At 39.8% G+C, this 27,802-nt stretch overlaps 1 protein-coding gene across 1 annotated transcript in view; it reads left to right on the forward strand.

Annotated features, from left to right (window-relative positions):
- Positions 1-27,802, forward strand: part of Lmbrd1 (LMBR1 domain containing 1) — an 84,076-nt gene that overhangs the window by 42,314 nt on the left and 13,960 nt on the right. The window contains exons 7-9 of the mRNA XM_057751331.1: positions 2,490-2,563; positions 9,412-9,537; positions 12,288-12,440. Of these exons, the coding sequence (XP_057607314.1) occupies positions 2,490-2,563; positions 9,412-9,537; positions 12,288-12,440 (353 nt within the window). The remainder of the gene's footprint in view (positions 1-2,489; positions 2,564-9,411; positions 9,538-12,287; positions 12,441-27,802) is intronic.

The following is a 27,802-nucleotide window of genomic DNA, read 5'->3' on the forward strand; positions in this document are numbered from 1 at the left end:
ATAGCTTTATCATTAGAAAGAGAAATTAGGTTAAAACAGTAAAATATTACTCAAAACTTGTGTGTGTTTGAACATATCAACTAATTCTAAACAAAGGTAGCATCCTACCTTTTATAAACACTGTACTGAGGTGTTCCTGCTTTGTGTTTGCTCACTCACAGTCCTGTCATCCTTGGATCAGCCTTGTTTCTTACCCAGAAGGTACACTAAATAATGATTAAACTGTGCCGTGGGATCTGTCATGCAGCTTGTAATTTTCTCGCCTTTCACTTGATGCTTCATCTTGTACACCAAAGTCCCTTAGTATCTCCTGGTGGCTGCAAGAGTAAGGAGAGTGGGACTGGCACGGCTGCAGTCACTGTGGGTTTATGGCCTTGATCCCATGGCTGCACTGGCCACTGCTTTTCTTGCTGCTAATTCCTTTACAGTTTTGGATTGCTTTTCTGCCCCAAACATCAGTGCTTAGATGGCAGCATTCTTGATTTTTGTCATTATCTTACAATTTTGTCCCTCTTTAGTCTTGGTTTTATTTTATAATAAATCTAAAATGTCACATCTTACATAATCTAGTTATAATATATTTTAAAATCTAGTTTCATTATCCAGCTGTACTTTCTTGTGTGTATGGGTATTTTGCATGTATGTATGGATGTCTGTGCACCACATACATGCCTGGTAGCATGGAGGCCAGAGAGGAAATCTTTTTCCTAGGAACGGGAGTTACATATGCTTGTTAGCTGCTCTGTGGGTGCTGGGGTTCTCTTTTGGAAGAGAAGCCAGTGCTCTTAACTACTGAGCCATCTCTTCAGTCTCTACCCAAGAGTTTCTAGTTTCATTTCTCCCATCCCACTTCTTATATATGTTAGAAATCAAGTACATTTAGCTATTTCAAAATGTATATTTAGATGTGCTCTAAAACAAACATATTGTGCACATGCGTGTTATGTAAATATGTGTGCATATCTGAGCTCAGTCAAGGTGTAGAACAAATCTAACAACAAAATTTTGCTTAATGTACTAGTCAGTTAATATCATGTCCCATGTTGTAATTTATTAAACTTTATATTGCTTTACTTGTTTAAAAGTATTATCAATATATTGCCAGTTTCATATATATATCTGGCTTCTTTCACTGAACAGTGCTTTAAGATTAATTTATGAAATTGTTTTTTATAGCAAAGTAATAGACTGTATAACTATGCCACAACTTCTCAGTCAATAGGATCTGTTTTTGTCCATTCCCAGTTATTGATCCTATTTTATCAAGGAAATATCATTCTCAGTTAATAATAGCTATATTTTCATAGTATTTCTTTATGTGACCTGATACAATTTTGTTGCACTGTAGACTCTCGCTCTTGACCTTCCTAACTTGTTAGATAGCATTTCTAATTTATTTGGTTGGTAGGGTTTTAGCTTCCACAGTGGCAATACCAGTTGAGGTGACAGTGCATTAGGGGCATTTCCCAGGCCCACCCCTGGATGCAGAGCTAGGTAATGGATAGCTGCAGAGAGAAGTGGAGTCGTTATCCAGTTTCAGGAGGTCACCCCTGAGTGCGTATGCACAAGAGCAACAGTGGATGAACTTAGTAAGCTGTATATAGGCATAATAATAGAAGAGATCAGAACTTGAGTGGGTTCGGAGGCTGGAAACATGTGCAGAATTGGAGGACAGGTGGAAATGATGTAAATACAGTACTCATGAAATTCTCAAAACAATTACTTTAAATAAAATTTAAAAATAAATCTTGAAAAAAATGAAATATGCTCAAAATTTTAGGCGACATGTAAAATAATATTTTCAAATTAAGGAAAAATTAACCCCAAATTATCACAACTAAAGGAAGGCAGGAAAAAAAGAGAAAGGAAGGGTATTCCTAGGTAGTCCAGGCATGGGCTGGGGAGATGGTACCTTGGTGGGCATGAGGACATAAGTATGGATCCCGGCCACCAGCATTAAAGGTCTGTAACCTCACAACTGACTGGAGATGGGAGGAGCCCCCAGGCTTGCTGGCTAGTAGGTCTACAGGAATTGCTGAACTTCAGGTTCAATGAAAGACCAACGTGGAGACCGCAGAGGAAGACACAGTGCGGACACTAAACACACAGAAGTGGACATGGAAGACAAGCTCCAGGCAATCCTTTTGTCACCTTTATATGTATCTAATAGTTCACTGATTTCTTTTTAGGTCCAACAATTAAACTGGCTTTTCTTCATAATTTTAAAAGGTGAAGGAAAGGAAATCTTAGCTGATCTAAAGGATTGTGTGAAGATCAATTTATAAAGAGTTCTTTAGAAAGTCTTCTCTTGAATAGAATTGGCATTTGAAGGACACAGTAATATTTGTTTTATTCCTTCATAATGCCTAAGGAGCCATATATATATATATATATGTATGTATATATATATATATATTACATTGCTGTAATAAATATAAACATTAGAGTATTAAAGATGTACATTAACTGTGTGTTTTCAATTTCTGCAGATGGCTTAGCTGCGCTGTCATTTTCTATCAGTTCTCTGACCTTGATTGGGATGTTGGCAGCCATCACGTACACAGTAAGTGCAGAGGGGCTTGCACTTCAGTCGTCTACGCACCATCCTTCGCTCTTCAAATGAAGAGATTGAGAGGACGATAAATTTTCAATAACTTGGTCACAGTTATCTGTTTGCAAAATTAGTACTGAGAAATGAATCTTGTAACTTGTGAATGAATTACAACTAGTTCTATCCTGTGCAGTAAGTGGACTTAGTGTTGGTACGTGCCAGACCCCAGAACCGTAGGCCAGTATGTTACTAGCTTATAGATTTGTTCTGTCTGCACGTGTACTTTTACAACCAGACACTGACACTCCTCCAGTCTGTAGAGCCTGGTGCTGTATTTTCTAGCTTTCTGATTTTGTTCAAGTGTCTCTTGAAATAGCAAGGCATGGCAGACTACTACTATGTATACACATTGCTCTGTGGTTAGGTCAGATTAAGAAGGGGCCATAGTTGATGCTCTATCTTACCCCTTCCCCACAGAATTGTATAAACAGCATCTAAATGATCTGGAAACTTTTGAGATTAATGAAATTATGCATAGAGTATTCTTGATTCTTGTAAAGATGGGAAATACTGTTCTTTTGGAAACACTTTGGGATATCTTTCCTTAGGCATAAAAGAGATGGGCTGTTACTCTAATAGCAGAATCAAGTCAGGTTACATGATCATTCATGTTTTCTTACACACATAATTAAAAGTCCTTGGGCTGGCACGATTGTTTAGTGGGTAAAGGTATCTGCCACCAAGACTAACAGATTCTGAATTTGATTTCTTGAACTAATTATCCACACACATGTCCAAATACACACACAGAGAGAGAGAGAGAGAGAGAGAGAGAGAGAGAGAGAGAGAGAGAGAGAGAGAGAGAGAAATAATGTATAAAGATAATTTTTTAAAAAATAGCCTAACAAATATGCATATATCTTTAATATCTTGAGGTGCTTCTTTGGGTACTTAGTTTTAGTATTCGTTTTCAGTTTTCTATGTTTTAATGTATTATACATAAGGAATTTGCCATCTGCTAGTAGTGGGTAGTTATCTGTCTGTCTCACAGAGTATGTTTATAGCTTGTTAGTTATTTGTCTTTTGCAGAGAAGTCACAAATTGTAACCCAATCAGGAGTTAGACCTGGGGCTACTGTCTCTGGCTGTTCTGATATACTTATTTTGAGTTAGTTTCTTAACCTTCTTGAGTCTGTATCTTCTAGATTAGAGGGGACTAGGAGAAGCTTCACAGGTGTTTGTGAAGTTCGAGGTATTGTTTATAGAAGTCCTTGGTAATTTACGGGGAAATGAGACAAACAGTAGATGAAAGATTAGTTGGGAGAAACAAATGGACACAAGAGGAAACCGATGTGTAATGCCACTCTCAAGAACTCTATAAGGCCTAGGAGTCACCCTGCTTGGAGTCTGCTGCATTTCTCTGGATTCTCTTGAAGTATGCAAGACTTCCGAGTCAGAGACAAAAGACTTTGTCAACCAATTAGCAGCGCTCCATAGACTAAATGTTGTCTTGTTCAGGTTTCCTGGGTTTCAATTTCCACCAGCAACTGTGTGTAGAATCAAAGGAAACATGAGGTGAGACTCCTTACAGAGTAGAGTTCCAGCTCGGGAACTCTGAATCATTTATATGGACAGTAAATATGACTGCCCCTTCTTCCAAAGGAACACACTGACTGTGTCTGCCAAGGCTATTTGCTACCCAGATGTCCTTCAAATGAGACTATGGGTGTGTGTGTGTGTGTGGGGGGGTGATCAGGTGATTCCTGACTTCTACTTTGTGAGTTAGGAGGAAAGTGAGTGAAGTCACTAAGACCATTTGAAAGATAGCTTCCTGCAGGAGCAGTGTTATGATATAGAGAAATAGATGTTTGTAATTCACTAACTAACTTTATTTTGTGTGTTGGGGGTATTGCCTACATGTATGTGTACCACTTGTGTTCGGCTGCCTGCATAGGCCAGAAGAGGGAACCAGATCTCCTGGAACGGAATTCGTAGATAATTGTGAACTGCCTTGAGGGTGTTAGGGATTGAACATGGGTCCTCTGCAAGAACAGCCAGTGTTCTTAATGCTGAGCTATCTCTCCAGCCCATAGAAAAATATATTTAACTAATGTTTCTTCCATGTTGTTCAAAATAGAACTTCGAAATTTTTTCATTTAATAATTTAAACCAAATGATCATGTTGAATTTAAATATTCTTAAAGCTGTTTTTCTCAGACACAAAAGAGTGACCTTTATGATAGTGCTAAAGTAACCAGAGTAACACTTATTTCTAGTATTGGGACCCAGAGGGCACCGAGGAGCTGCAGAGTAGAAAGGAAGGCTCTGAGGTCCCCAGGTCAAGGAAGAGGTTTCTGGGGAGTGGCCTAGGAGTCACAGCTTTTCTTTAATAAAATGGAGGTTCTTACTATGAATCTCGCATTCAAGACTTCCCTAACCACTCTGTCATTGCCGTTTCTTCGTGGTCAAGGTGAATAATATTTCAGAAATTCAGTATGATGGTTTAACTAAACAGCGTAACAAGTTAGAATCCACTGACTACCTATGAAATAATTGTTGTTAACTTTGCTGACTATTTAGTTTTATCTACATCAAACTGCAATTTCTACTTCTTTCTTTTCTCTCCGAAACTAAAAAAAAGCAATTATATCATGAACAGTGAGGAAATGAATTATTCAAATATGTGCAAGTCAGAGATGTATTCATAATTGATGATTAGTTGGAATTGGGCGGATGTGGAAAAAGAATAAATATCATTTAAATAGCACCGGAAATATGCTTGGAGCACAGTGAGATAATATTTCACACCTAACCCAGGGCTTGGCATTTTATCACCGATATTGGCAGTGGAAGGAAGGAGAGCGTGTAGAGCTGAGTTAGTTTGTGTGGGTTTTATATGACATCTCCTATCTGATCACTTGCTTCCCTGGTAGAAATGGGCCAGTAATCGTAATTTTATTAAAGTCTAGTCAGAAACACGCCAGTTCTTTTGGAAATTACAAACAAAAAACAAAAATCATCCCACAATCATTTGTAGATGGCACCTTTAGTGTAAATAGGTAATTAATGTTACTAATTATATTTGTTTACAATTGATCTACACAGGTTTCCAGCCTCAGATGGAAGGGCTTGATTGGCCAGCTTCTGGCGTGTAGTGTGAAAGAAGGTGAGGCAGACAAAGAGGCAGACTGCTGTGACCCTGTCTAGACAGTTAGCTAAATAGGAAATGGTGTCTTCTGCAGAATTCATAGCTAATTTTATATTGAATTTACAGTCATTTCTAAACCAACAATTTGTGGGTTTCACATATGTTTAAACTATGTTTTATTTATATATATATATGAATTTCATATATATGTATTTAATTTAGTTTAGAAACTAGTTGATTATTAAATTTTCACTTTGCTTCTGACATTGTTTTGTGTCATAAGGATTAGCTATGTAATCTTACACACAGTTTTTAGAGAATGAAAAACTAGTTTAATCTGCTCATTATTTTAAGTTTAAGTTGAAAAGGGAGCTGATACCTTTTAAATTTAACAAATGAAACCTCTGGGGATACATATCTATGTAGATATTGTAAATTTTCTTGGTGCCACCAAGTGGGGAAATGTTAAATTAAGATATTTTCATGCACAATATGGCCAGTGGTGTGCTTAGAGACAAGATCACTAACTGCATACTCATCAGGGGACCTTAAAAATGTCATGTTATCCTACTCTATGTACATTTACTATAGATTGGATTTTAGTGGCCATGTGTAGTACGATATTTTCTTTATGCTGTTGAGAACTCATAATGTGTCTGGTTTGCAGTATTCTCCGCTCATGTTTGGGATCTGCTTTGAGGCTGCTAATGCACCAGTCAGTGAATTTACATTGTTGGGTTGTTTTTTGTCTCACCATTAAGGCACTACTGCAGGTGGCAGTTAAACTCTGTATTTTATACCAGCGATGCATGTAGCTCAAGGAAGGTGACTGTTCTGTAACCAGGACTGCAGTGCGTTGTGCTAGGAACACTGCTGTGTCGTGACTCTGTCTCGTCGGCAGTTAGAAGAGTGTCAGTGTCCCTGATGGGAAAGGGGAGACGATGTATGTGTCCTTATAAGGAAGACCTAAGTCACAACACGTGTGTCATTGAATTATGGGTTTTACAGTGCATGGGGAATGTTTGTTTATTTTCCATGTCCTCGTTGTTGTCCAATCTTAGCAAAAATCCAAGAATTTTGAGTCAAAAACATCATTCTAAGTAAGGGAGTAACGTATATAAAAAAGTTTCCATCCTAAACTGAGCAGGGAAATAAGATGGAAGAAATGTTTGAACTTTCTACATAGTGTTTTTAAACACTTTGATTGTTGATTTATTCTTGGAAGCAAAACAAAACAACAAAAATTGGAGGCAATTAGGGCTAACCTACAAGCATTTTAAAGGCTTATCATGTTAAACATGTCAGTTTCCTAGAAATCCACTGGAGGGCAGTAGTAAGCAATAAAAGTGCTTTGTACACCCCCCCACACACACACACGAAGTATGAAGTTAAATTCAAAAGATTATTTAGAAACCTTAGTATTTTAAAATGTTTATTTCAAGCTTACCAAAATCTAGACATTGGAGCTAAATTTTTGATAATCATTGAAACTTAAATGTGCAATTGAGAAGCAAGCCAAAGCTGGGTGTCCAGGCAGTGGTTACTGCCTTGTATTTAGCACCTTCCGTGAGACTTCAGAGAAAGGTGGCATCCCTTGGTGTCCTCTTCAAACAGGTTATTACCATAGGAATCTTTTTTTAAGTCCTTTCCATGACACTACTGAGCAGCTCACATTGGCTCTTCCTCTAAGCACATCAGTGTGTGTAGGAAAATAACTCCATGTTACGAGGTCTCTCTTCTGAAGGTTTTTAATCAAGTATTATCCTCATAGGCAAATTCTTTTATCAGCTTAGTAAATGTTTTAGAATGAAGAGGAAGGAAAAGAATTGGGACCTCGTCTGAACATATCAAATAGTCTCTGTGCTTGTTACTCAGCTCTAGCTTAGAAGCCTGATTAGCCAAGTTTGGCAGACCAGTAATGTCGACTGCACATTGTTATGTATTATAAGCAAGACACATTTGCAAATCAGGGCAAGTTTCTCAGGCATGGCGTAATTAAGCTGACTTGAAATGCACTGAACTTCTCTCATGAGGCGAGGTAATAGTGACATTCTAGGAGGGCCCTGCTTGTATTAAAGAGTGACAGCAGAGTTTGGAGTGGCTCACTGGAGTGTTTGCAGAGTGGTGAGCAATTGGGGGGGTCAGGGTAACAAGATGATGGAAATGCAAGATTGCTACAAGAGCTCTAATTCATGTTAACAATTAGTAAAACTTCTTTTAACACAATCTTTAGTGAGAATTGGAGGTGTGTGTGTGTGTGTGCGCGCATGCGTGTGTGTATGTGTTAAAAATGGATGGACAAGGAGAACCGCGCTGGCTATAGCAGTTGAGGATAATGCCTGCTGTTTCTCCCCTTATCTTCTGCATTGACCCTCAAAGCACTTTCCCAGAATCCTCTCCTGTGAGAAGATTTTGAATTATATCCTCGTGAGTCCTGGAGACTCTTAAAGGTTATTAATTAGAAGATAACATAGTCTGGTGTGGGTAGAGCACGATCACTTTGAAGCAGCATAGAAGATGAACATGAACTAAGTCAGAGCGCAGAACAGTAGGAAGATGTCCATAGCCAGCGCTGTGACAGCAGACTGGATTGGGAGCATGCTGTAAATAATGACTAAAGCACCAGATTCCTACGGCAGCGGTACTGGAGTTACCATGTTAAAACCTCAGAGCTGTTCAGCACAGAGTGAGGGCCCAGTTCGTGCCTCTTCCTAACTATGGGGAGAATGAGTAAGGTACTGTGGTTGTGTGCATAGATGACAAGCTTGCGTCTGGTTCAGAGTACGCTGTTGTAACCACAAGGTGATAGTTCTTAATGTGTCTCTGAATAATGACCACATAGTGAAGGAAATAAAGAAATAAAAAAGAAAAGAAGAGGAACATGACTGTTCCTAAGTATAATGGAGGGGAAGGGTTCCTATGTGGAAAACATAACCAGAGGCAGGAACCTCTGAGAGTACAGAGTGCACATGACCCTGAGCCCACACCATGCGAGGAAAAGAGAGGGGAAGCCGTGTGCAGCAGCCAGGAGACTCAAAGATACAAAGAGAGTGGGCAATTAAAATGGTTGGATTATGCAGGGAAGAGAAACCTTAGCCACTTGTCCTGAGTTTGAAACCTAACACGTAACAAATGCCATTGAGTTTTATGTTGGTGGATATAATAAAAAATACAATTTGGGAATGGAATATGGAACTGGGTGCTATGTTTATTTTTAATGATGGAAATTAATTGTTGAAATATATATATATATATATGAAGATTAGTAAAAAGTTTGGTTATTTGTACATAGGATATTAAGTTGTATATAGACAATTAGTCTATTCATCAAATATCAGGAATATATTCTATAGGTTTACTTCATGTAATGGAAAAAATTATTTTTATACTAATAAAATTAATTTTTTACCTTTTGTATTAGCTCATACTATTTTAACATTATTAGTCTGAAGTTGTAACTTACCACTCTGATAAAGTCAGATTAATTCGTTTTAGAAACATACTTGTGTATGTATAACTGGAGTAAATAAAAGAAATCAGAAATAGTGAATGTGCTCAGAGCCATGTAGGCACGTTGCTAGGTAACCAACTTTACTTATTCACTTCTGCTCACTTTCAAGTTATCACTCCAAAGGAAACCAGTTTTTGAACATGAAAATTGTGTATAAAATGTTTTGAGTAGCTTTAGTAAAACATGTGTATGTTCCTTCCAGGCATATGGCATGTCAGCCTTACCTTTAAACCTGATAAAAGGCACGAGAAATGCTGCTTATGAGCGCCTGGAAAACACTGAAGACATTGAGGAAGTGGAGCAGCACATTCAAGCGATTCGATCAAAAGTGAGTTCCCGTCTTGTCATTGGAAGTGTGGTTGACCTTATCCATTCTGATGTGAGTTTGCCATGGACAGACCCAGAACTTCTTACATTGTTTGCATCTGTGCAACAAGTACTTCAAGGATTATGTCCCTATTACTAGTTTTCTATGCAGTATATAAGACAGTGGCAATTTCAGAATTTCTGTTGGTATTTTAACAACTAAAAATGGCCTGCTGTTTGCTTATGGCCAAGACTTTTCCAGTTCTTAGTCACCTGGATTTTATGTGTAATGTGGTTTGTTGCTTCTCTTAGGTTCAAATTTGGGTATTTGTTGAGCAGTTTAAGGTTACTTTTAATTTTGTATGATGTAAATGTATTTCTAAGAGCATGATAGCAATTTTTCTTTTTATGTTGTCTTCAAATAGCATATTATGGATTTATTTTAACAACAAGAAGGGCTTACTTAAGTACTCAGCTTAAAGGTACAGTGTGTCCGCTTGGCATGCTGTGTTAGCCAAGCAACTCTTTTATTTTTAATCCATTATCTGGCAGGGATGGGGGTGATGGGCACATGCCATAGCACATGTATGAAGTCAAAGAACAGCTTATGGGCGACAGTTATCTTCTCTCACCATATGAGTTTGGGACTGAAGTCAGGCCGTCAGGCTTGGCAGCAAGCACCCTTCCTCACTGAACCGTCTAGCAGGTCGTGAAGCAGTTCTTTATGTATTCAGGGATGTGAGTCTGCATTTCTCACCTGGGCACAGAGAACGGGTGTGCTGGTACAGAGCCGACTGCCTCCTGTTTTATCTCCATGGGGTAGTGCTGCCTGTGTTCAAGGGTAGCCTTTTCTTTCTCACTTAATCCCAAAGTGTGTCTCATCAAGGCCAGACGTGCTTTCCTAACTCGGTAAATTCACAGTGAAATTAACCATCAAAAGTCCAGCCTTTATAAACTTGATGCCCCGAAAGATCCCTGTAACGCATAGCAGTCTACCCCGTCTCATACTGTGAAATGGAACCAGTCTGTTTTGTAAGTGTCCCTGGCATGCTAACAGTGCCGATACTGCTACAGTGCCAGGGTCTTGAGGAAGGAGGATGCAATCTCTTCACTATGAGACCCTGTACAGTAGTAAAGTCAGGTTGATAAACCCACCTTACAGTGGCATAGGGTTAACATCCCCATTGCAACAAGGACGAACAGAAAGATAACAAGGAAAGTGAGCAGACACCAAACCCGAAGTTCCAGATTTGGCTTCTAGGGCTCCTGGTGGCATCATGTCATCTCTTAGAGTGAGCTTAGGTGGCTCTGTTCTTCCTGCTGTGTTAGTGGTGGCACATGTCACATGCGGGCTCTTTTGCTTTGGTTCTACTCGGTGTCCACGGCTTGGCTTTGCCCAGCAGATGTCTCACGCTTCTGGCAGCTCCCATATCCTGGGGTTTCCATTCCAGCTTGGGCTTTCCCTTCACAGCTCTGGGAGAAGCCTGCTCAGGAGCTTTCTGCAGAAATCCCATCCCTGCTACTTACTGCCAGGCCTGTGACTTTCTGAACCTTGCTGTAAGCCTCATAATCTACTCTTGCAGACTGCAGGCTTGGAAATCACGATTGTGAATACCACCTTCTGATGCCAGCCCAAGATACAGCCTGGTCCCTGGCCCACATGTGTATCTTTGACAACCTAGGAGGGCACTTTCTTTGATGACCATTTCCCAGCAGACTGCCCTGAAGGAGCTATCTTTCAGGCATCATCATTCAAATGGATTGGAAATATTACTTCTTGGAATTCTCAATGGGCAGAGTTTCCTTCCAGCCCCTTTTCCACCAGCCAGTGTGAGTCTGTGATTGCTCTGCAGAGGTGCTGTTCTCAGAAACACTTACCGGCGATTGTCTGTATCCATCTTGGTCACAACTTTGAGCTCTTCGTGCTCCCTTCTCCCCAAACTCTTCCTTTTTCCTGTCTGGACGCTCCATCTGCTCAGCGTAAAGCTAGGAAGATTGAGCAGTCGTCCCGTCCCAGCATGAATGTATGCTGTCTTAAAACTTTCTTTACCTCACGGCACAGCCCTTTCCTTTGGAACTTAACTTTACTTGAGTTCTCAGCACCTGGACAGGATGCAGCCAGATTCCTTGTCAAAATGGAACCTGAATGGGCTTCTCTGGGTTCTTGTTGGAAGCTCCATTGCCCTCTGAAACCCCTTGAGCCCCGCTTCCACTGTCCAACATCCTGGACTTCCGAACTCCACCCGGAGTGGTCCATTGAGATAAGCTGTGAAAGAGGGTGGTTAGTTCCAGGAGGGCCTGGACACTGTGGAGAGATGTCTGTCACTGTGGGAGGCGTCTCTGAAAGGTAATTCAACTATTTTAACTTCTCTTTGTTCTCTCACATTGAGGCTGCAGTAGCACGAGTGTACATTTTGTGCCTTAATAGAACAGTATGGAAATCCTCCTGTTTGTAGTGTCTTTGCGTCTTTAAAATAGAGCCCCAAGTAGATATCTGTGCTTCTAATAAAGCAGGCTTTCTGGATTTGTTTCTATGGAATGCTTTTATGAGTCCTTATGCTCACATATCTTTAGCGTGTATTAGAAATACTGCAGAAGCACACATCAGGCTGCTCCTTTTCAGCACAGACCCTGGTCAGACTGTACCTGTTACATTGTTTGAGCTGTGCATTTGCCTGTGAGTGTCCAACTTTAAAAAGGCTGTTTGATTATTTTGTTGAGACTTCAAGGATTTGAAAGACGAAACTCTTGATTTTGTTCTATTGTTTGTAGAGCAAAGATGGTCGACCTTTGCCTGCGAGGGATAGACGTACCTTGAAGCAATGTGAAGAAAGATTACGAACACTTAGGAAAAGAGACCGGCACTTAGAATTCATTGAAAACAGCTGGTGGACGAAATTTTGTGGTGCCCTGCGCCCCCTGAAGGTAAATGGAGTTTTTAAAAAATTACCCTGTCACTATTTTGCAAGCTTATGTAGGACCTTTAGAGAGGTTGAGTTCTCCCTTGGCATTATTGTACGAAGGCAACTTAAGAACATGGACTTTGGAGTTGAAATAGTCAGGTTTGCTCTGTGGTTTGGTAGTTTGAACAAGGCACATAACCAACCATCAGAGATCCACTTATTCCTTATAATGTATCATTAGGAAATTCAAGTGAAAGTAAAGATAAGTAGTATAATAAGCTTGTAGCAAATTTTGTTGGTCTGAACTGTGCTGTACATGGGAGAATGGGGAGGCATAGTAGGTCTCAGGAAGCTGCCTTAAAGTGACAGCTTGCCTTGTTAGATGAGCATCTAGAAGTATGTAAAGCACTACTAATGAACTGGAAACCATTGTTTTCTCCCTTTCAAAATCCATTGCTTGCCAGCTTTCTGTTTGTGCTACTGTGGTACCTAAGGCAATGATGGTGACTCTGGAAAGTAATTGACACTGTTAGCTTCACATCCAAGTTTATGTGTTCTACATTGGGGGACTCTCAGAGGTCAGAATTTTATAGACATTAATATGCAGTTTGGAATTTATGACGCACATTACATAGATTGACTTATTAGATGTAGGCTGACATATGCTCCAATTCCTATATTTGGTAGACTGCAACTGTAGTCTTTAAGTTCAAAGCCAGCCTGAACTACATGATGAGATAGATGGTCTCAAAAACACAAAGTAAAATAATGTTTCAGAGAATGCCATAAAAAATGAGTCAGACAGCTTGAATTTTGTTACTATTTTATTTACTACCTTAAAAGCTACTCTTTTGACTTTTTAAAAATAAGAATATATGGTCCATGAAATTAGTTAATTCTAGGTGGTCAGCTTTCTGACTGTCTCTTGGGATGCTTGCTTGAGCTCTGTCTCTTGGGATGCTTGCTTGCTTGGTTGTGTACTTTTGTGGGGCTGCGGCCGAGATGAAGGGTCTTGTGTATGGTAAGCAAATGCTCTGCCATTGAACCATGCACTTAGCTCAGAATGAAATTTTTAAAGGACCCCACCCTGGTCCTTTCTCCTAAGGTGATTTATCTTATTGTACCAAAAATCTTAAGTTTAATAATAAATTCTTTGTATCATCTAAGGAACATTTATAATAAAATCTAGTCTCTGTCATCAGCTGCATTCATGTAAGCATATGTTTTTTCGTTGAACATATGTTTAGAATTTTTAAATCAATTTTGTTAAGTATATGGACTGATTTTTTTTTTTTTTTTTTTTTTGGCCAAATAACTGTGTCAATGCATAGAACTCCCATAAATGTCTTTGAATCGACTTTGTGCTTTGTTCCCTGCAGCTCAGACCAGGTACAGTGGTCTTACACAGTTTAGTTTAAGCTCTCAAGAATTCATAGATGTGAAACACAGAAATGCCTGCTTTGCCACAGCACAGTGATATGTTTTTAAGATTTATCTTTATTTATTTTATCTCTTTTCATACCATGGCTGTACAAACACCCCTGGAAACCAGAGGCAGCCTTTGTGTCTCTGGAGTGGGAGTTTTACAGGTGCCTGAGCATTCAGTATGGGTGCTGGGAGTCAGCATGCTTGTCTCTCCAGCCCCAGCACTGTTGCTGTCCAGCCACGTTGCTTCATTTTGTATCATTCACTCTGCTTTACTGCCAAGAAGTAATCTGGTATGTCCATATCACAGTTTGCTTATCTTGGTTATTTTCTTTTTGAGACTAAATCTTTGTGTAAGTATGGGTTTTCATTGATTTTTTTGTGGATAAATACCTTGCAGGAAAGATTTTCCATCTACTGTTTAATGGCTAACTTTGTGAGAAATTGCCTTTTTGTTTTTTCCCTCCAACTGGTACACTGGTTTTATTCATTTAATAGTTTTAGTTAATATATCACTCTTACTTGTGGTGACAGTCTCAGTATGTATTACAGTGTGTAATCATCAGTGGGTTTTTCTACTATGACATTTTATAAAATCATTAAGCTTTTTATGTCAAGGATTTTATCAAATAAATTCACTGCTTGTGCCTTTTCCCAATTTGTGGCATTATTTTATCTTAATATTATTGTGCAAATATTTCTTGTATTTTGGTGAAATCCAATTTATTTCCCATTTGTTCTATGTTCTCATAAATTTTTGTCTCTCTTAAGGTAGTTTTCTCCTACATTCTCTTATAGAAAATCTATAGTTTAACTCCAAGTTCATGTTTGGTTAATGTTAATTTTGTGACTTGTTTATTTTTATATTGGTACCCATCTGTTCCAGCACAGTTTGCATAGAAATTGGTTTTTCCCTCCTTGAACTTGGGCAGCTCTCACTCTCTTGGGGTATCTGTCTAGTGTTTCTGAGCTCTGCCCCACTGTTCTGGATGTCCTTGTACTGAAGCTTCATTAATGGAACTTTATTGTCAACCATGAAATCAGGCAGAAGTTTTTCCAATTTCATCTTCCTTTTTCAGAGTTATTTTGATATTGGTAGATCATTTCAATTTCCATCTTGAATTCTGTAACACCTGTTGAAATGTCTACTAAGGTTATTCTGAATTTGCACAATCTAAAAGTAATTTGTGGAGAAGTGATGTTTTAGCATTACTGAATTTCTAGCCTGTGAACTATTTATTTATATCTCTCTGTCAATGTTTTTATATTCATTATAATATCTTCAAAATAACTTGAAAATCCAGCAACTTATGGAAGCAGAATCCACAGATCACACTGGGCTAGGCTCCCAGAGTCTGGTCGAAGAATGGGAGAAGCAATAATATGAGTAAAAGGGTCAAGACTGTGGTGTGAGAACCCACAGAAACAGCTGACCAGAGCTAGTGGGAGTTCATTTACTCCAGACGGACAGCGGGGGAACATGTGGAGGACCAGACTAGGCCCTCTGAATGTGGGTGACACTTATATGACGGGGCTTGTTTGTGGGGCCAGGATTTATTCCCAGTGCTTGAACTGGCTTTTTGGAGCCCATTCTCTTTGGAGGGATACCTTGCTTCACCTAGATACAGTGGGGAGGGCCTTGATCTTGCCTCAAAGTGATATGCCAGACTTTGTTGTCTCTAATAGGAAGCCTTACCCTCTCTGAGGAGGGGATGGGGGTAGGATGGAGAAAGGTGGAAGGAGTGGGCAGAGAAGAGGAAAGAGGAACTGGGATTGGTGTTGGTGGGGATTTCTGTCCCACCCTGTCCCTTAGCCATTCAGTCCCAAAGAAACACACAGAGGTCTATATTAATTATAAACTGGTTGACCTAGTAACTCGGACTTTTTTTTTTTTTTTTTTTTTTTGGTTTTTCGAGACAGGGTTTCTCTGTGGTTTTGGAGCCTGTCCTGGAACTAGCTCTTGTAGACCAGGCTGGTCTCGAACTCACAGAGATCCGCCTGCCTCTGCCTCCCAAGTGCTGGGATTAAAGGCGTGCGCCACCACCGCCCGGCTCGGACTTTCTTATTAACTAATTCTTACACCTTAAATTAGCCCACAATTCTTATCTGTCTTAGTCATGTGGCTCGATACCTTTTATCAGTGAGGCATTCTCAGCTTGCTTACTCTTGGTCTGAGTGATGACTGCAAACTGAACTTTTCCTCTTTCCAGAATTCTCCTGTTTTAGTCACCCTGCCTATACATCCTGCCTGGCTACTGCCCAATCAGCATTTTATTAAACTAGTACAAGTGACAAATCTTTATAGGGTACAAGACCATTGTCCCACAGCAGATTGGTATGTAAAATGAGAAAAGATTGTTTTTAAAAAATAACCTTAAAAAAGACCTGAAAAAATGCTTCCACTTCTTTTTATATCCTGTTGAAAATTATATTATTGCTATTCAATTTTCACTATTTAGTACTTATTTGTAAAATTTAAGAATTTACCTTTCACCTTGCAACCTGGCTGGACTGTCAGTTCTAGTAACTTTACTGTAGATTTCTTAGAAATTTTTTCTTCTTAGTTGTGCTAGAAGACAGCCTGACTTGTTCCCTTCTAATGTAAGGCCTGTGGTTTGGGTCGGTGTCCCCAGCAGATGTTTAATAGAGGCTTAGAGTCCAGCTCTGGCACTTCCGGGAGACTATGACTTTTCAAAGCTTTCATGGGAGTCCTGCCATCAGGAGGGCCCTGTGGGGAGATTAGGACTCAGCACTGTCGACCTCCTGACAGCTGTGAGGTGAGCAGCTTGCTTCTTGCATGTCTGTGATACACTGTCTTGTTAATGAAAAAAAAACCATGAGGCCAGCTGACCATGAACCAAAACTCTTATTAAAACTATGAGCCAAAATAAACCAAAATAAAATAGAAGTTTATTATGTCAAATATTTTGTCACAGTGATAGACAGTAGACGAAAATGATAATGAATTCAAAGATTTCCAGTTGCTGATTTTCCCCTTTTTCCAATTTCCTGTCTGAGACTTCTAACACAGCCAACTCGACATTTATTACTATTTGTTATATAAATGTGTTGTTCCTGAATAGTGACCTTAATTCTTACCAGTATTCTGCTTCTTAGCTAGAAATAAGGCAGGAATGTCTAAAGAAATTTCCTGGGGGATAGTCTGATTTTTTTTTTTCAAATAATTTAACAAAAATACAAGGAGATAATCACATCAGTTTTTCTTTAAATGACATATGAAAGTCATTAATTATCACTTCCGTATTTGTTTATAGTTTGTGTAATTCAGAAATAGAAAACTACCTTTTGTTTAGTGTTTTTTAAACATAAGCATCCAGGCCAGCCTTGTTGATAAAGGTCTGAGTAGGTCTGTTCACATCTGTACTGCTCATTCTGTGCTGAAGTTGACTTCAAAAGTTGCTGAAGTTCTACTTATTTATTTACTTACCTATTTTAATAGATGTATTTATTTACTTATCTTATATATTTTACTCTATAGTCCTGGCTACCAATGAACTCACTATGTAGATCAGTCTGTCTTTGAACTCTTAGGAATCTGCCTGCCTCTCCCTCCTGAGCTCTGACGTTCCCTGAGTGAGTCATCATGCTCAAACTACGTTCTGTCTCAAACTGTGGTGCTAGCCTTTCTGCTCTGTTCTGTAATCCATTTGTTTTAATCATAAAATATATATTTAGAAATTCAGAGATATTTTCTACCGACCCCCCCCACTCAAATAATGCTTTTTCTCCCATGAAGATGCCTGTTGATCTTGTATTTTACATATCCATCCTCTCCCCAGGATGTGTAAATCTCTTCTAAAGTGTGATGATTCCAAGCTCAGGCTTTGCAGTGTCTGGTTCCATCCTTGCTGTGCTCCTCGTTAGCTATGTAACTGCTTGATCCTCTTTAGAATGGAGCCATGCATTTGTTTTCATATGGGAATTAAATGAAGTAATTTAGGCCATACATCCTTTATTTCTGATGTTCTTGCTACAGTTGTATGTGCCAACTTTTCAACTGTTAAAATACAACAGGTGAACGAAATATAATTATTCTGTTATTGAGACAAATTATAAAAGTAAGCACTTAATTCAAATTAGTTAGACAAGTTAGAGGTTCCTTTAGTCAGAATCTATATGTAATAACAAAATATTTTTCTATCTATATACAGTCTATTGTTCATCAATACTTAAACTTTTTTCCTAGTAAAAAACAAAACAAAACCACACTTAAAGCTCTGACATACTCACTGGTCTGAATAATCTAGGTCTGCTTAAATATAATTTGAGGGGTTTGTTATTTCTGTACATACTTATAATATTACTGGTGACATCACTTTCTTTAATCTTTAGTTGTGATTGATTTCTATACTTTCAAGTTTACTATAGATGGAAGTTTCTGCAAAGAAACACAGAATTATATCAATTATAAACTGTTTGGCCTATTAGCTTAGGCTTATTATTAACTAACTCTTAGTACTTAAATTAACCCATAATTCTTATCTTTGTTTAGCCAAATGAGTTGGTACCTTTTTTCAGTGCAGCATTTCTCATCTTGCTTCCTCTATGTCTGGGTGGTGACTGCAGACTGAGCCTTTTTTCACCTAGTCTGGTTGCCCTGCCTATACTTCCTGCCTGGCTGCTGGCCTATCAGTGTCTTATTAAGTCAATACTAGTGACAAGTACTTTACAGGGTACAAGAGCATTGTCCCACAGTGGTGCACCATTTTTAGTCTATATCCAATGACCTTAGTACATTCATCATTTTGAACACCCATCATAACCACTGTTCTTCCCCCATCTTATTTCCTAAACAAAACACCCTGCCCACTAAAAATAATTCCATTTCTTTATGACCAGTATTCTAGTTTTTCTCTTAGAGTTTACCTAGTCTAGGTACATAAAGCAAAGAATATAAGAAAGGCATACAGTTGTCTATAATAAGACATTATTAATACTTAATGTATTAGTAATATCAACAGATGTGAATGACCTGACCCACAGTTAGAATAATTTTCAAGTTTTTACCACAAGGCAAGATCCAAGTATATGCTGTTTAAAAGAGATATACGTAAAACAGCAACTCAAGAAGACTAAAAACAAGATGATATTTAAGGACAGATAAGCATTAACCATGGAAAACAGACTGTAGTCATAATGTTTGACAGTCAGAGTCAATAAAAAATACTAAGTGGAAAAAAAAGACACTTTTGTCAGGAAGTAGGATGATGATGTTGATGACCTCTTCCCTGGGACTGTGAATATCTTTGCCTTAAAGTAAAGGGACTTTGAGGATGTGATTGAGATTATAGGCCTCAAAAGGCAGAGGTTATCTGGGACTTTCGGGGTGGTCTTAATCTAACAATTTGAACCTTAAAAGCAGACAGAAATCATACAAATGACATTGGTCGTCAACATGTAAGAATGACTTGATGTAGTATCATAGGTAGAGAAATGATACAGAAAAGAGATGGACGTGTCAGCCCTACTACCTCGGGAAATGAATGTAAAGTGTTTCCTTCCTATGGTCTTCAGAAAGGGCAGTGGTACTGTTGACAGCTTGGTTTTAGCCTTGTGAGATTTTAAGGAATGAGGCAGATGAGAGCTACATCCTGTCTAGATGTACCACCCACAACTGCTAACAGAGGAAAAAAAATTAACTGGGTATAGGTTTTGCTAACAGAGTGTTGAAAATTTTTCTATAGCTGAAATAGAAAATGAACAAAATTTTAATTTAAAAGTTGATAATGTTTTAGTTATGAACATTTGTTGTGAAATCAAACAACTATGTTTTATGAAGAAAAAGGTATGGAAGAATCCAAGAAATAGACTGTAACATGGTACTAGGTGGTTAAGAAACATCTACCATGTGCACAGTAAGGTATTTCATGTAAACAATATTGCAAAGGAATGTGGAGAGGGGCTGGGGAGTTGGTTCAGGGTTAAAAGCCCCGGCTACTTTTCGAGAAGGTCCTAATTTGTTTCCCAGCACCCACAGGACAGCTCACAACCATCTGAAGAATCCCAGGAAATCTGACATGGCCTTCTGGCTTCTGCAGGTACTGCATGCACATGGTGCACAGTCATACATGCAGGCAAAACACCCACACATAAATACATACATGCATGTGTGTATTATATATGTGTGTATATGTATACACACACACACACACACACACACACACATATATATATAGAGAGAGAGAGAGAGAGAGGGAGAGAGAGGATCCAAATATAATCAATATATATTTCAGAACTTTATATCTGGATAATAGGGACTATGCTTTTTCTCGAAGTCCATGTGGAAAACCATTTATAATGTTAACTGGGTCAGAAAGAAGAGTACCAACAAATTCTATAAAGTAGATATAGTATGTACATTATTCTAAATACAGTTTATTGAAACTAGAAATTTAAACGAAATCAATAAACTAAGACCCCTTCCACTTGAAAATTAACCTTATAGTCAACACCTCCTGAATGAGTAGACAGCAGAATTTCTAAAACTTAATGGTTTACCTGAGCACCCCGTCCAGATGTTGCAGACCTACTATTTAGTAGTCTGTGGTAATCAAGGCGTTTCAGATTTTGTAAGATTTCCATTTTCTATTTTTGGGTTAAAGATACTCAATGGTAAATTTTACATAAGTAGCCAAAGCTTGCAAAAGTTAAAATTTGAAATACTCACACATTTGATAAGGAATACTCAAGTCTGGAGTAGAAATGTATCAAAAGGCCTGGGCTCTTTCTAGAGACTGTGGAAGAAGCCCTTCCTGTTCATTCTGATTGTTGAACTAATGCTGTTTCTTCAAGTTGTCGGGCTGATGCTTCATGTCTTTGTCGATGCTAGAAGATCAACTTAAAACAGTGATCAGAGAAATACATAGCTCAAAACACAGTTATCAGTAAAAATGGAAGTGAAAAGGTATTTAACTCCAACACAACATTCCAAGCTACCAAAAAGCTAACAAAAGATAAAAGCCACAAAAGAAAATAAAGTTGAGAGCAAAGGGGAAGACAGGTCAATTAGTGGCTCCTGTCAAGAGCGTTTGTTTTCTAATAGACAGTCCCTGACTGACTCCATGAAAAGAAACTAGGACCACCCAGGCAAAATGCCTGATTCTAGTACTGTGCCTGGGAGAGCCAAAGATAGCTGAAAACAGCTTCCTGTTCCAGACAGCAAGGAGAAATGCTCAGAACAGAAGGGGCCAACTTTTTGAGGTCTACCACTGGGTAAATGTAGGATTATTTAGGTACTGAATAGTAATATTAACGGTATACATAGTAACAGTAATGATAATAGCTCCATGAATAAAATACAAATCTATGAGTCTATATTGATGTGAATGAACAAGCCAAATAAAGCTCATTAAACAAAAAATTAGAAAAACCCAGCAAGCTAGAAAACAGAATTCAACAGATAACATGTACCGTTTCTAGGAAGAGACGTAAAGATGCCAAAATTAAAGGCAAACAGTTGGTAAGGATAAAGTTTTGCCTCTTCTCAAGTATAAAACCACAAAACGTATTAGAGAAGGAAAATGGCACTTTTACAGTAGAGAAACTTCAGTTGCTGGACAAATAGACTTGATTGTGCCTCCTAATGTGATATATTCGAAGGACTCAGTAACATTTCTCAGCTGTTTTTTTTTTTTAAAAAAAATACTCATGAGAAATAGACCATTTAGCTTGAAGGACATTCTATAAAATAATTGCCCCGGTCTCAAAATGTCCAGATTATGGATAAAAAAAGTAATTAGGACTTGATCCAAACTGAAGGTTACTAAAATGACAGGAGCTGCGTGAGATGCTGGGTTGCATTTTAGACTGGAGGAGTTTGCTTTTCTGTAAATGACATGAATGACGCGCTTCAGATTTGGCTAAGGTCATATGAGAATTAATTTCCTGATTTCTATGGTTGAATTGTGCTTATGTTAAAAACATTACTGCTTTTTTAGACATAGGTATGACAAAGCATTTTATCTATTTCTAATCCTCAAACTGTTCCGTAAGTATACACGGCAAAATAATAAAGGAAAGTAAGCTGCGATCCTTGGAGAATCGGGTTGGGGGATACACCAGGATCTTTGTACTGTCTTTGAACATGGCTGAGATGAAAATAAGAAGATGTATGTGTCTCCTCCAGATACTTCTTCCTCCTCAGACTTCCCTTTATCTTTACCAGCCCTCTTTCTTCCAGCTATACAAAAGTCTCTTTCATTAGCGTGATAGTGTACTAAATAAATTGCTTCTTGTAGATAACAAGGGAAAATAGCTGCCTTCACAAGCTGAGTGATGCTGCATTGATATCACCATGAAAATTTGTGCAACTTTGAAGTATTACACGTGGTGGAACTGAAAGCTTTATCTTTCAGCATTTAAAATCATATTAATGGGGCCATTCTTAACATAATTCTGTTCACATAATCATAGTTCCCCTTGATATGACCTGTCAAGCCTAAACAATGGAAACCATGTGACTTCCTTTGATCTGTGAGGAAGTCTTGGTGACTGATGAATATAGTACATATAGCATCAGTTCGAGGACTGGGACCATCGGCAGTCCAGAATGCCTACCACCACTGCACACAGGAAACCAGATGGTTGCTAGGGAGAACAAAGGTGTAGTTACCATTCTTTTCAAACTCTTCAAATGAATTGACGTGACCTTATACGGGTTAGTAAGCACTCTTGAAGACACCTGATGCGAACAGAGTGATAAAGAGCTCATGTTTGAAGTAATGGTAGCATACTCATGCAGTTTTCCTGCACTGCACAGTCTCGTCTCCACATACTCCATACCTGATGTCTGGTCACTTGCTTTGGAAGAAGCGACATGACAGGGCAGTCAGCAGTGCCACTTCTTTCTACCCACCTTGATGCATGATGCCCATGCACCACAGCCTTTTCCCAAAATTGCGACCATCCTCTGGAGCCAGAGCTACAGGCTATTTTGTAAACCACAATCAGGGTGCTGGGAATTGAACCTGGGTCTTCTGGAAGAGCAGAGAGGGCTCTTAAAGACTGAGCTGTCTTTTCATTCATAGTGTATGTGAGCCACCTGCACAGGCACACTAGCGTACTTTTTTCAGGAGGAAGACTGACTGTAAACTCCTGATGATTGTTAGCTCTGAGGAGAGAGACTCGGGCTATATGTCTTTGTTTTTAACCAAGCTTTGTTCTTAAATTTAAATGCTACTTTTTAAACGGTGTCTGCTTCCTCTTCTACAACATGATACCTGAGGTCTGCACTTCAGTCTCTCATATTTCCCATTTCTGTTATCTCCCTTTTTGAAAATAAAAAGTCAATCTAATCACACATACACACCACCAACAACAACAACTATAATGATTTTCCTAACAGAGTGTATGTTCCATCTAAAAAAATTGTTTTGTTTTTGCCCTTTCCTGTTTTGTGTGCATGTTCAGTGTGTTTGTCTCATCTCGAGCAAGTCTTAAAAACAGTCTGCAATGCTTAAGCAGAAGCCATTTCCTTAGTTCTGGAAGCTGGTAGGATCAGTTCTCCTAGCTGTCGCTTCCTGGGTGAACATGTCTTCCTTTTTCTTTTGTCCTTACCCAGTACAGAGAGCAAAGCTTTGATCTCTCTTTCTTCCATGGATACAGTTCTATTGTGAGGGGTCCTTCCATGTAACCACATCCATGTCATTTCTTCCTAAAGCTCCACCTCCCAAAGTGTCACTTTTGGAGTGAGGGCCTCAGTATACAAGTCCATAAGTTGGGACTGTGCATGCATTTATAACATAACAGTAGTACACGGTGGTTATGTTATAATAGCCTAAATCCCTAGGCTATTTTTCGTTTTTTACAAAGTAGGCACACACACATACCTCTTATTAGCCTTTTACCTGTTTTAGATCTCAGTTGTTTTATAGTGGTTTTAGTTAAGTTAGTTTTATAGTGGGTGACTTTCTATGATTCTACAATTTTTTTTAAATTTAATTATTTATGTTTATGTTTATGGGTGGTTTGTCTGTGTATGTGTATGCACCATTAGCATGTTTGGTCCTTGAAAGCCGTAAGAGAGCATCAGATCCCCTTGACCTAGAGATTAAGATGGTTTTAAGCTACCATATAGGTGCTGGAATGGCACCCAGTACTCTTTTTTTTTCTTTTTTTTTCTTAATATTTATTTATTATGTATACAATATTCTGTGTGTATGCCTGAAGGCCAGAAGAGGGTGCCAGACCTCTTTACAGATGGTTGTGAGCCACCATGTGGTTGCTGGGAATTGGACTCAGGACCTTTGGAAGAGCAGACAATGCTCTTAACCACTGAGCCATCTCTCCAGCCCGGCACCCAGTACTCTTAACTGCTGACCGTTTCTCTAGTCCCAGATGGTATATATTTTAAGTAGTTCTTTTTGTCTCTTAGTTTTGCGTGTTGAACGAGGGTATTGTGTGCCTGTCACATTCTTTGCCCCAGAGCTGAGCTCCATGCTCTTCCCTTGGCTTTCTCTGGTTTGTCTTCAGCCTTCTATCTGTGGAACCTGAAGGAATGCAGATCAGCTTCATGCCCTAAGTCCTTCTCTGCATCCTTTGGGGTGTGTTCTCCCTCCCCACTCTCCCTCCCTCTCTTCTGCTCCACCCCACTTACTCACTCCTCTCAGTGTGTGGCGGGTATGGTATCTTTGATTCCTTCTACTTGAAGTTTCGTGAGTATATAGATCAGTAGTTTTCATGTTTGAGAAAGATTGGGCGTTATTTCTTCAAATATTTGTCCTCTTTAAATCCCATTGTTTTTATTAGCCCATGTGTCTTTAAAACTGTTCACTCCTCTTTGTGGCCTCTTCTGTGTGTTCCTTGGTGTGGCTCACCTCAGTTACTGTACTTCCTCCTTCACTCTTCTGCCTGCTCATGTCTGCTCGTGAGTTCTGAACTTCTGCTTCAGTTTTCCTGTTTTCCCCTTCAGCATTTCAGTCCGTCTTTAAGTGACATTTGTGTCTTCATTGATATTGTTTATTTGCTAAAACATCATTTTAAGGTATTGATTTTAATTTTTTAAGGTTTTAATCAAATTTAAAGGTTTTATCTATTAATATCAAAGTCTAGATTTCCCAGAATGCTTAATTCTTTTATCTTCTTTGTATTTATCATATTTTCTTGTTTTAAATTTATTTTCATGATTTATTTATTTGTTTGTCATATTCTTGGGTTTTGGGGTTCTTTACTGGCATTTGCTTTAGTAATTCTTATGAATAAATTCCACAAGGTCTTTATTCTTTGCTGTGTGTTCTCTCTAGCTCCTGTCAGTAAGTGTGCTGATTAACAGAGATTTTCTTAAATTCTTGCAAGCCATGAGTTTAGACTGCCGGGGCATTTCTGTGTGTGGGTGCACAACACTGCTGGAGCCTCTCAGCTTAGCTTTAGCTTTTACTCCTTCCTGCGCAGTCGGGCCTTCTTGGATCTTTCCTGAGCACAAACATACACATTCCTTCTAGAATGCTAGAAAGTATGAGAACTCCAGACTCCCAGCGGGTGTCCCATTGCCTGGACCTTCTTGTTAAAACTTTGGTTAGTGTAATTTTGTGCACTGTCCACTGGCGCTGGCAGCAGTCCCTGGATTTCTTGTCACTGTTGGCAGTCATGGCTCCTACCCAGAGGCTTTTAGCACTGCCAGGACATGTACGACCTCTTTATGAGTAGCTTCCTCGAGAACCACCAGGCCACTTAAATGATGGTGTTTTTCTGGAAATGATGCTTTCTTTCAAGGAACTTCATCCCACTTCCGTGTACTGTGTTACCTCCAGATGCTGCCCCTGTGTGCTGTGTTACCTCCAGATGCTGCCCCTGTGTGCTGTGTTACCTCCAGATGCTGCCCCTGTGTGCTGTGTTACCTCCAGATGCTTCCGTGTGTGCTGTGTTACCTCCAGATGCTGCCCCTGTGTGCTGTGTTACCTCCAGATGCTGCCTGTGTGCTGTGTTACCTCCAGATGCTGCCTGTGTGCTGTGTTACCTCCAGATGCTGCCCTGTGTGCTGTGTTACCTCCAGATGCTGCCCTGTGTGCTGTGTTACCTCCAGATGCTGTCCTGTGTGCTGTGTTACCTCCAGATGCTTCCATGTGTGCTGTGTTACCTCCAGATGCTGTCCTGTGTGCTGTGTTACCTCCAGATGCTGCCCTGTGTGCTGTGTTACCTCCAGATGCTGCCCTGTGTGCTGTGTTACCTCCAGATGCTGCCTGTGTGCTGTGTTACCTCCAGATGCTGCCCTGTGTGCTGTGTTACCTCCAGATGCTGCCTGTGTGCTGTGTTACCTCCAGATGCTGCCCCTGTGTGCTGTGTTACCTCCAGATGCTGCCTGTGTGCTGTGTTACCTCCAGATGCTGCCCTGTGTGCTGTGTTACCTCCAGATGCTGCCCTGTGTGCTGTGTTACCTCCAGATGCTGTCCTGTGTGCTGTGTTACCTCCAGATGTTCCCCTTGGCTGTGTTACCTCCAGATGCTGCCCCTGTGTGCTGTGTTACCTCCAGATGCTGCCCCTGTGTGCTGTGTTACCTCCAGATGCTGCCCCTGTGTGCTGTGTTACCTCCAGATGCTGCCCCTGTGTGCTGTGTTACCTCCAGATGCTGCCCCTGTGTGCTGTGTTACCTCCAGATGCTGCCCCTGTGTGCTGTGTTACCTCCAGATGCTCCCCTGTGTGCTGTGTTACCTCCAGATGTTCCCCTTGGCTGTGTTACCTCCAGATGCTGCCCCTGTGTGCTGTGTTACCTCCAGATGCTGCCCCTGTGTGCTGTGTTACCTCCAGATGCTGCCCCTGTGTGCTGTGTTACCTCCAGATGCTGCCCTGTGTGCTGTGTTACCTCCAGATGCTGCCCTGTGTGCTGTGTTACCTCCAGATGCTGTCCTGTGTGCTGTGTTACCTCCAGATGTTCCCCTTGGCTGTGTTACCTCCAGATGCTGCCCCTGTGTGCTGTGTTACCTCCAGATGCTGCCCCTGTGTGCTGTGTTACCTCCAGATGCTGCCCCTGTGTGCTGTGTTACCTCCAGATGCTGCCTGTGTGCTGTGTTACCTCCAGATGCTGTCCTGTGTGCTGTGTTACCTCCAGATGCTGCCCCTGTGTGCTGTGTTACCTCCAGATGCTTCCCCTGTGTGCTGTGTTACCTCCAGATGCTGCCCCTGTGTGCTGTGTTACCTCCAGATGCTGCCCCTGTGTGCTGTGTTACCTCCAGATGCTGCCCCTGTGTGCTGTGTTACCTCCAGATGCTGCCCTGTGTGCTGTGTTACCTCCAGATGCTGCCCTGTGGCTGTTTTCAGGCCATAGCGTTAGAGTAGGATGTTTGGAGCTAGGATAAGTTCAAGTTTGCTGTGCCCTACCCCTGTTAAACCACATTATCATGAGTTCACGGCCACGGATTGCTCTCTGCTTTTGGTTAATGTCCATAGTGTGGAAAAGGTTGTTTCATTTGTGCTAGTTCCTTTGCTGCTTTTATGGAGAATAAATGTTTCACGGTTCTTACTCCATGACTTTTGTGGCACCACCTCTACAGCTTAATTTTCATATAGAAATTGGCATCTTGGCTAAAGCATAATCTGTGGCTTCTAGGTCAACTCAATATTCTCATCACTGGTGAGATATTTAATTGCTAATTTAACTTCTTGTATACATGCACGTTGGAGGAACATAAAGTATTTTAGATTATTTTATTCTGTGATCTTAAGTAGCTAATTAAATAGTCTGACTCATATTTAGACTGGTAAGACAGCTAAGGATTTTTGTATTTAATGTTTTTGCCAAAATGTAACAAAAGGGAGTCTTTGGATCTTCAAGGTCTGTAATTTCTGTGTCATGTTTCAGGACCTCTAATTGGAAGCTGGCAGTTTTACAAGCTGTTTTTCACTAACAGTTAGGAAGAGATACACCTTACCAGTTGATACTCAGTATAAGACTCCAGCCTCCATGTTACATGGGCAGCACACATTGGTATCTGAATCTAGTACTGA

Source organism: Chionomys nivalis, chromosome 19 (assembly GCF_950005125.1).
Source record: "Chionomys nivalis chromosome 19, mChiNiv1.1, whole genome shotgun sequence".
Lineage (NCBI taxonomy): Eukaryota > Metazoa > Chordata > Mammalia > Rodentia > Cricetidae > Chionomys > Chionomys nivalis.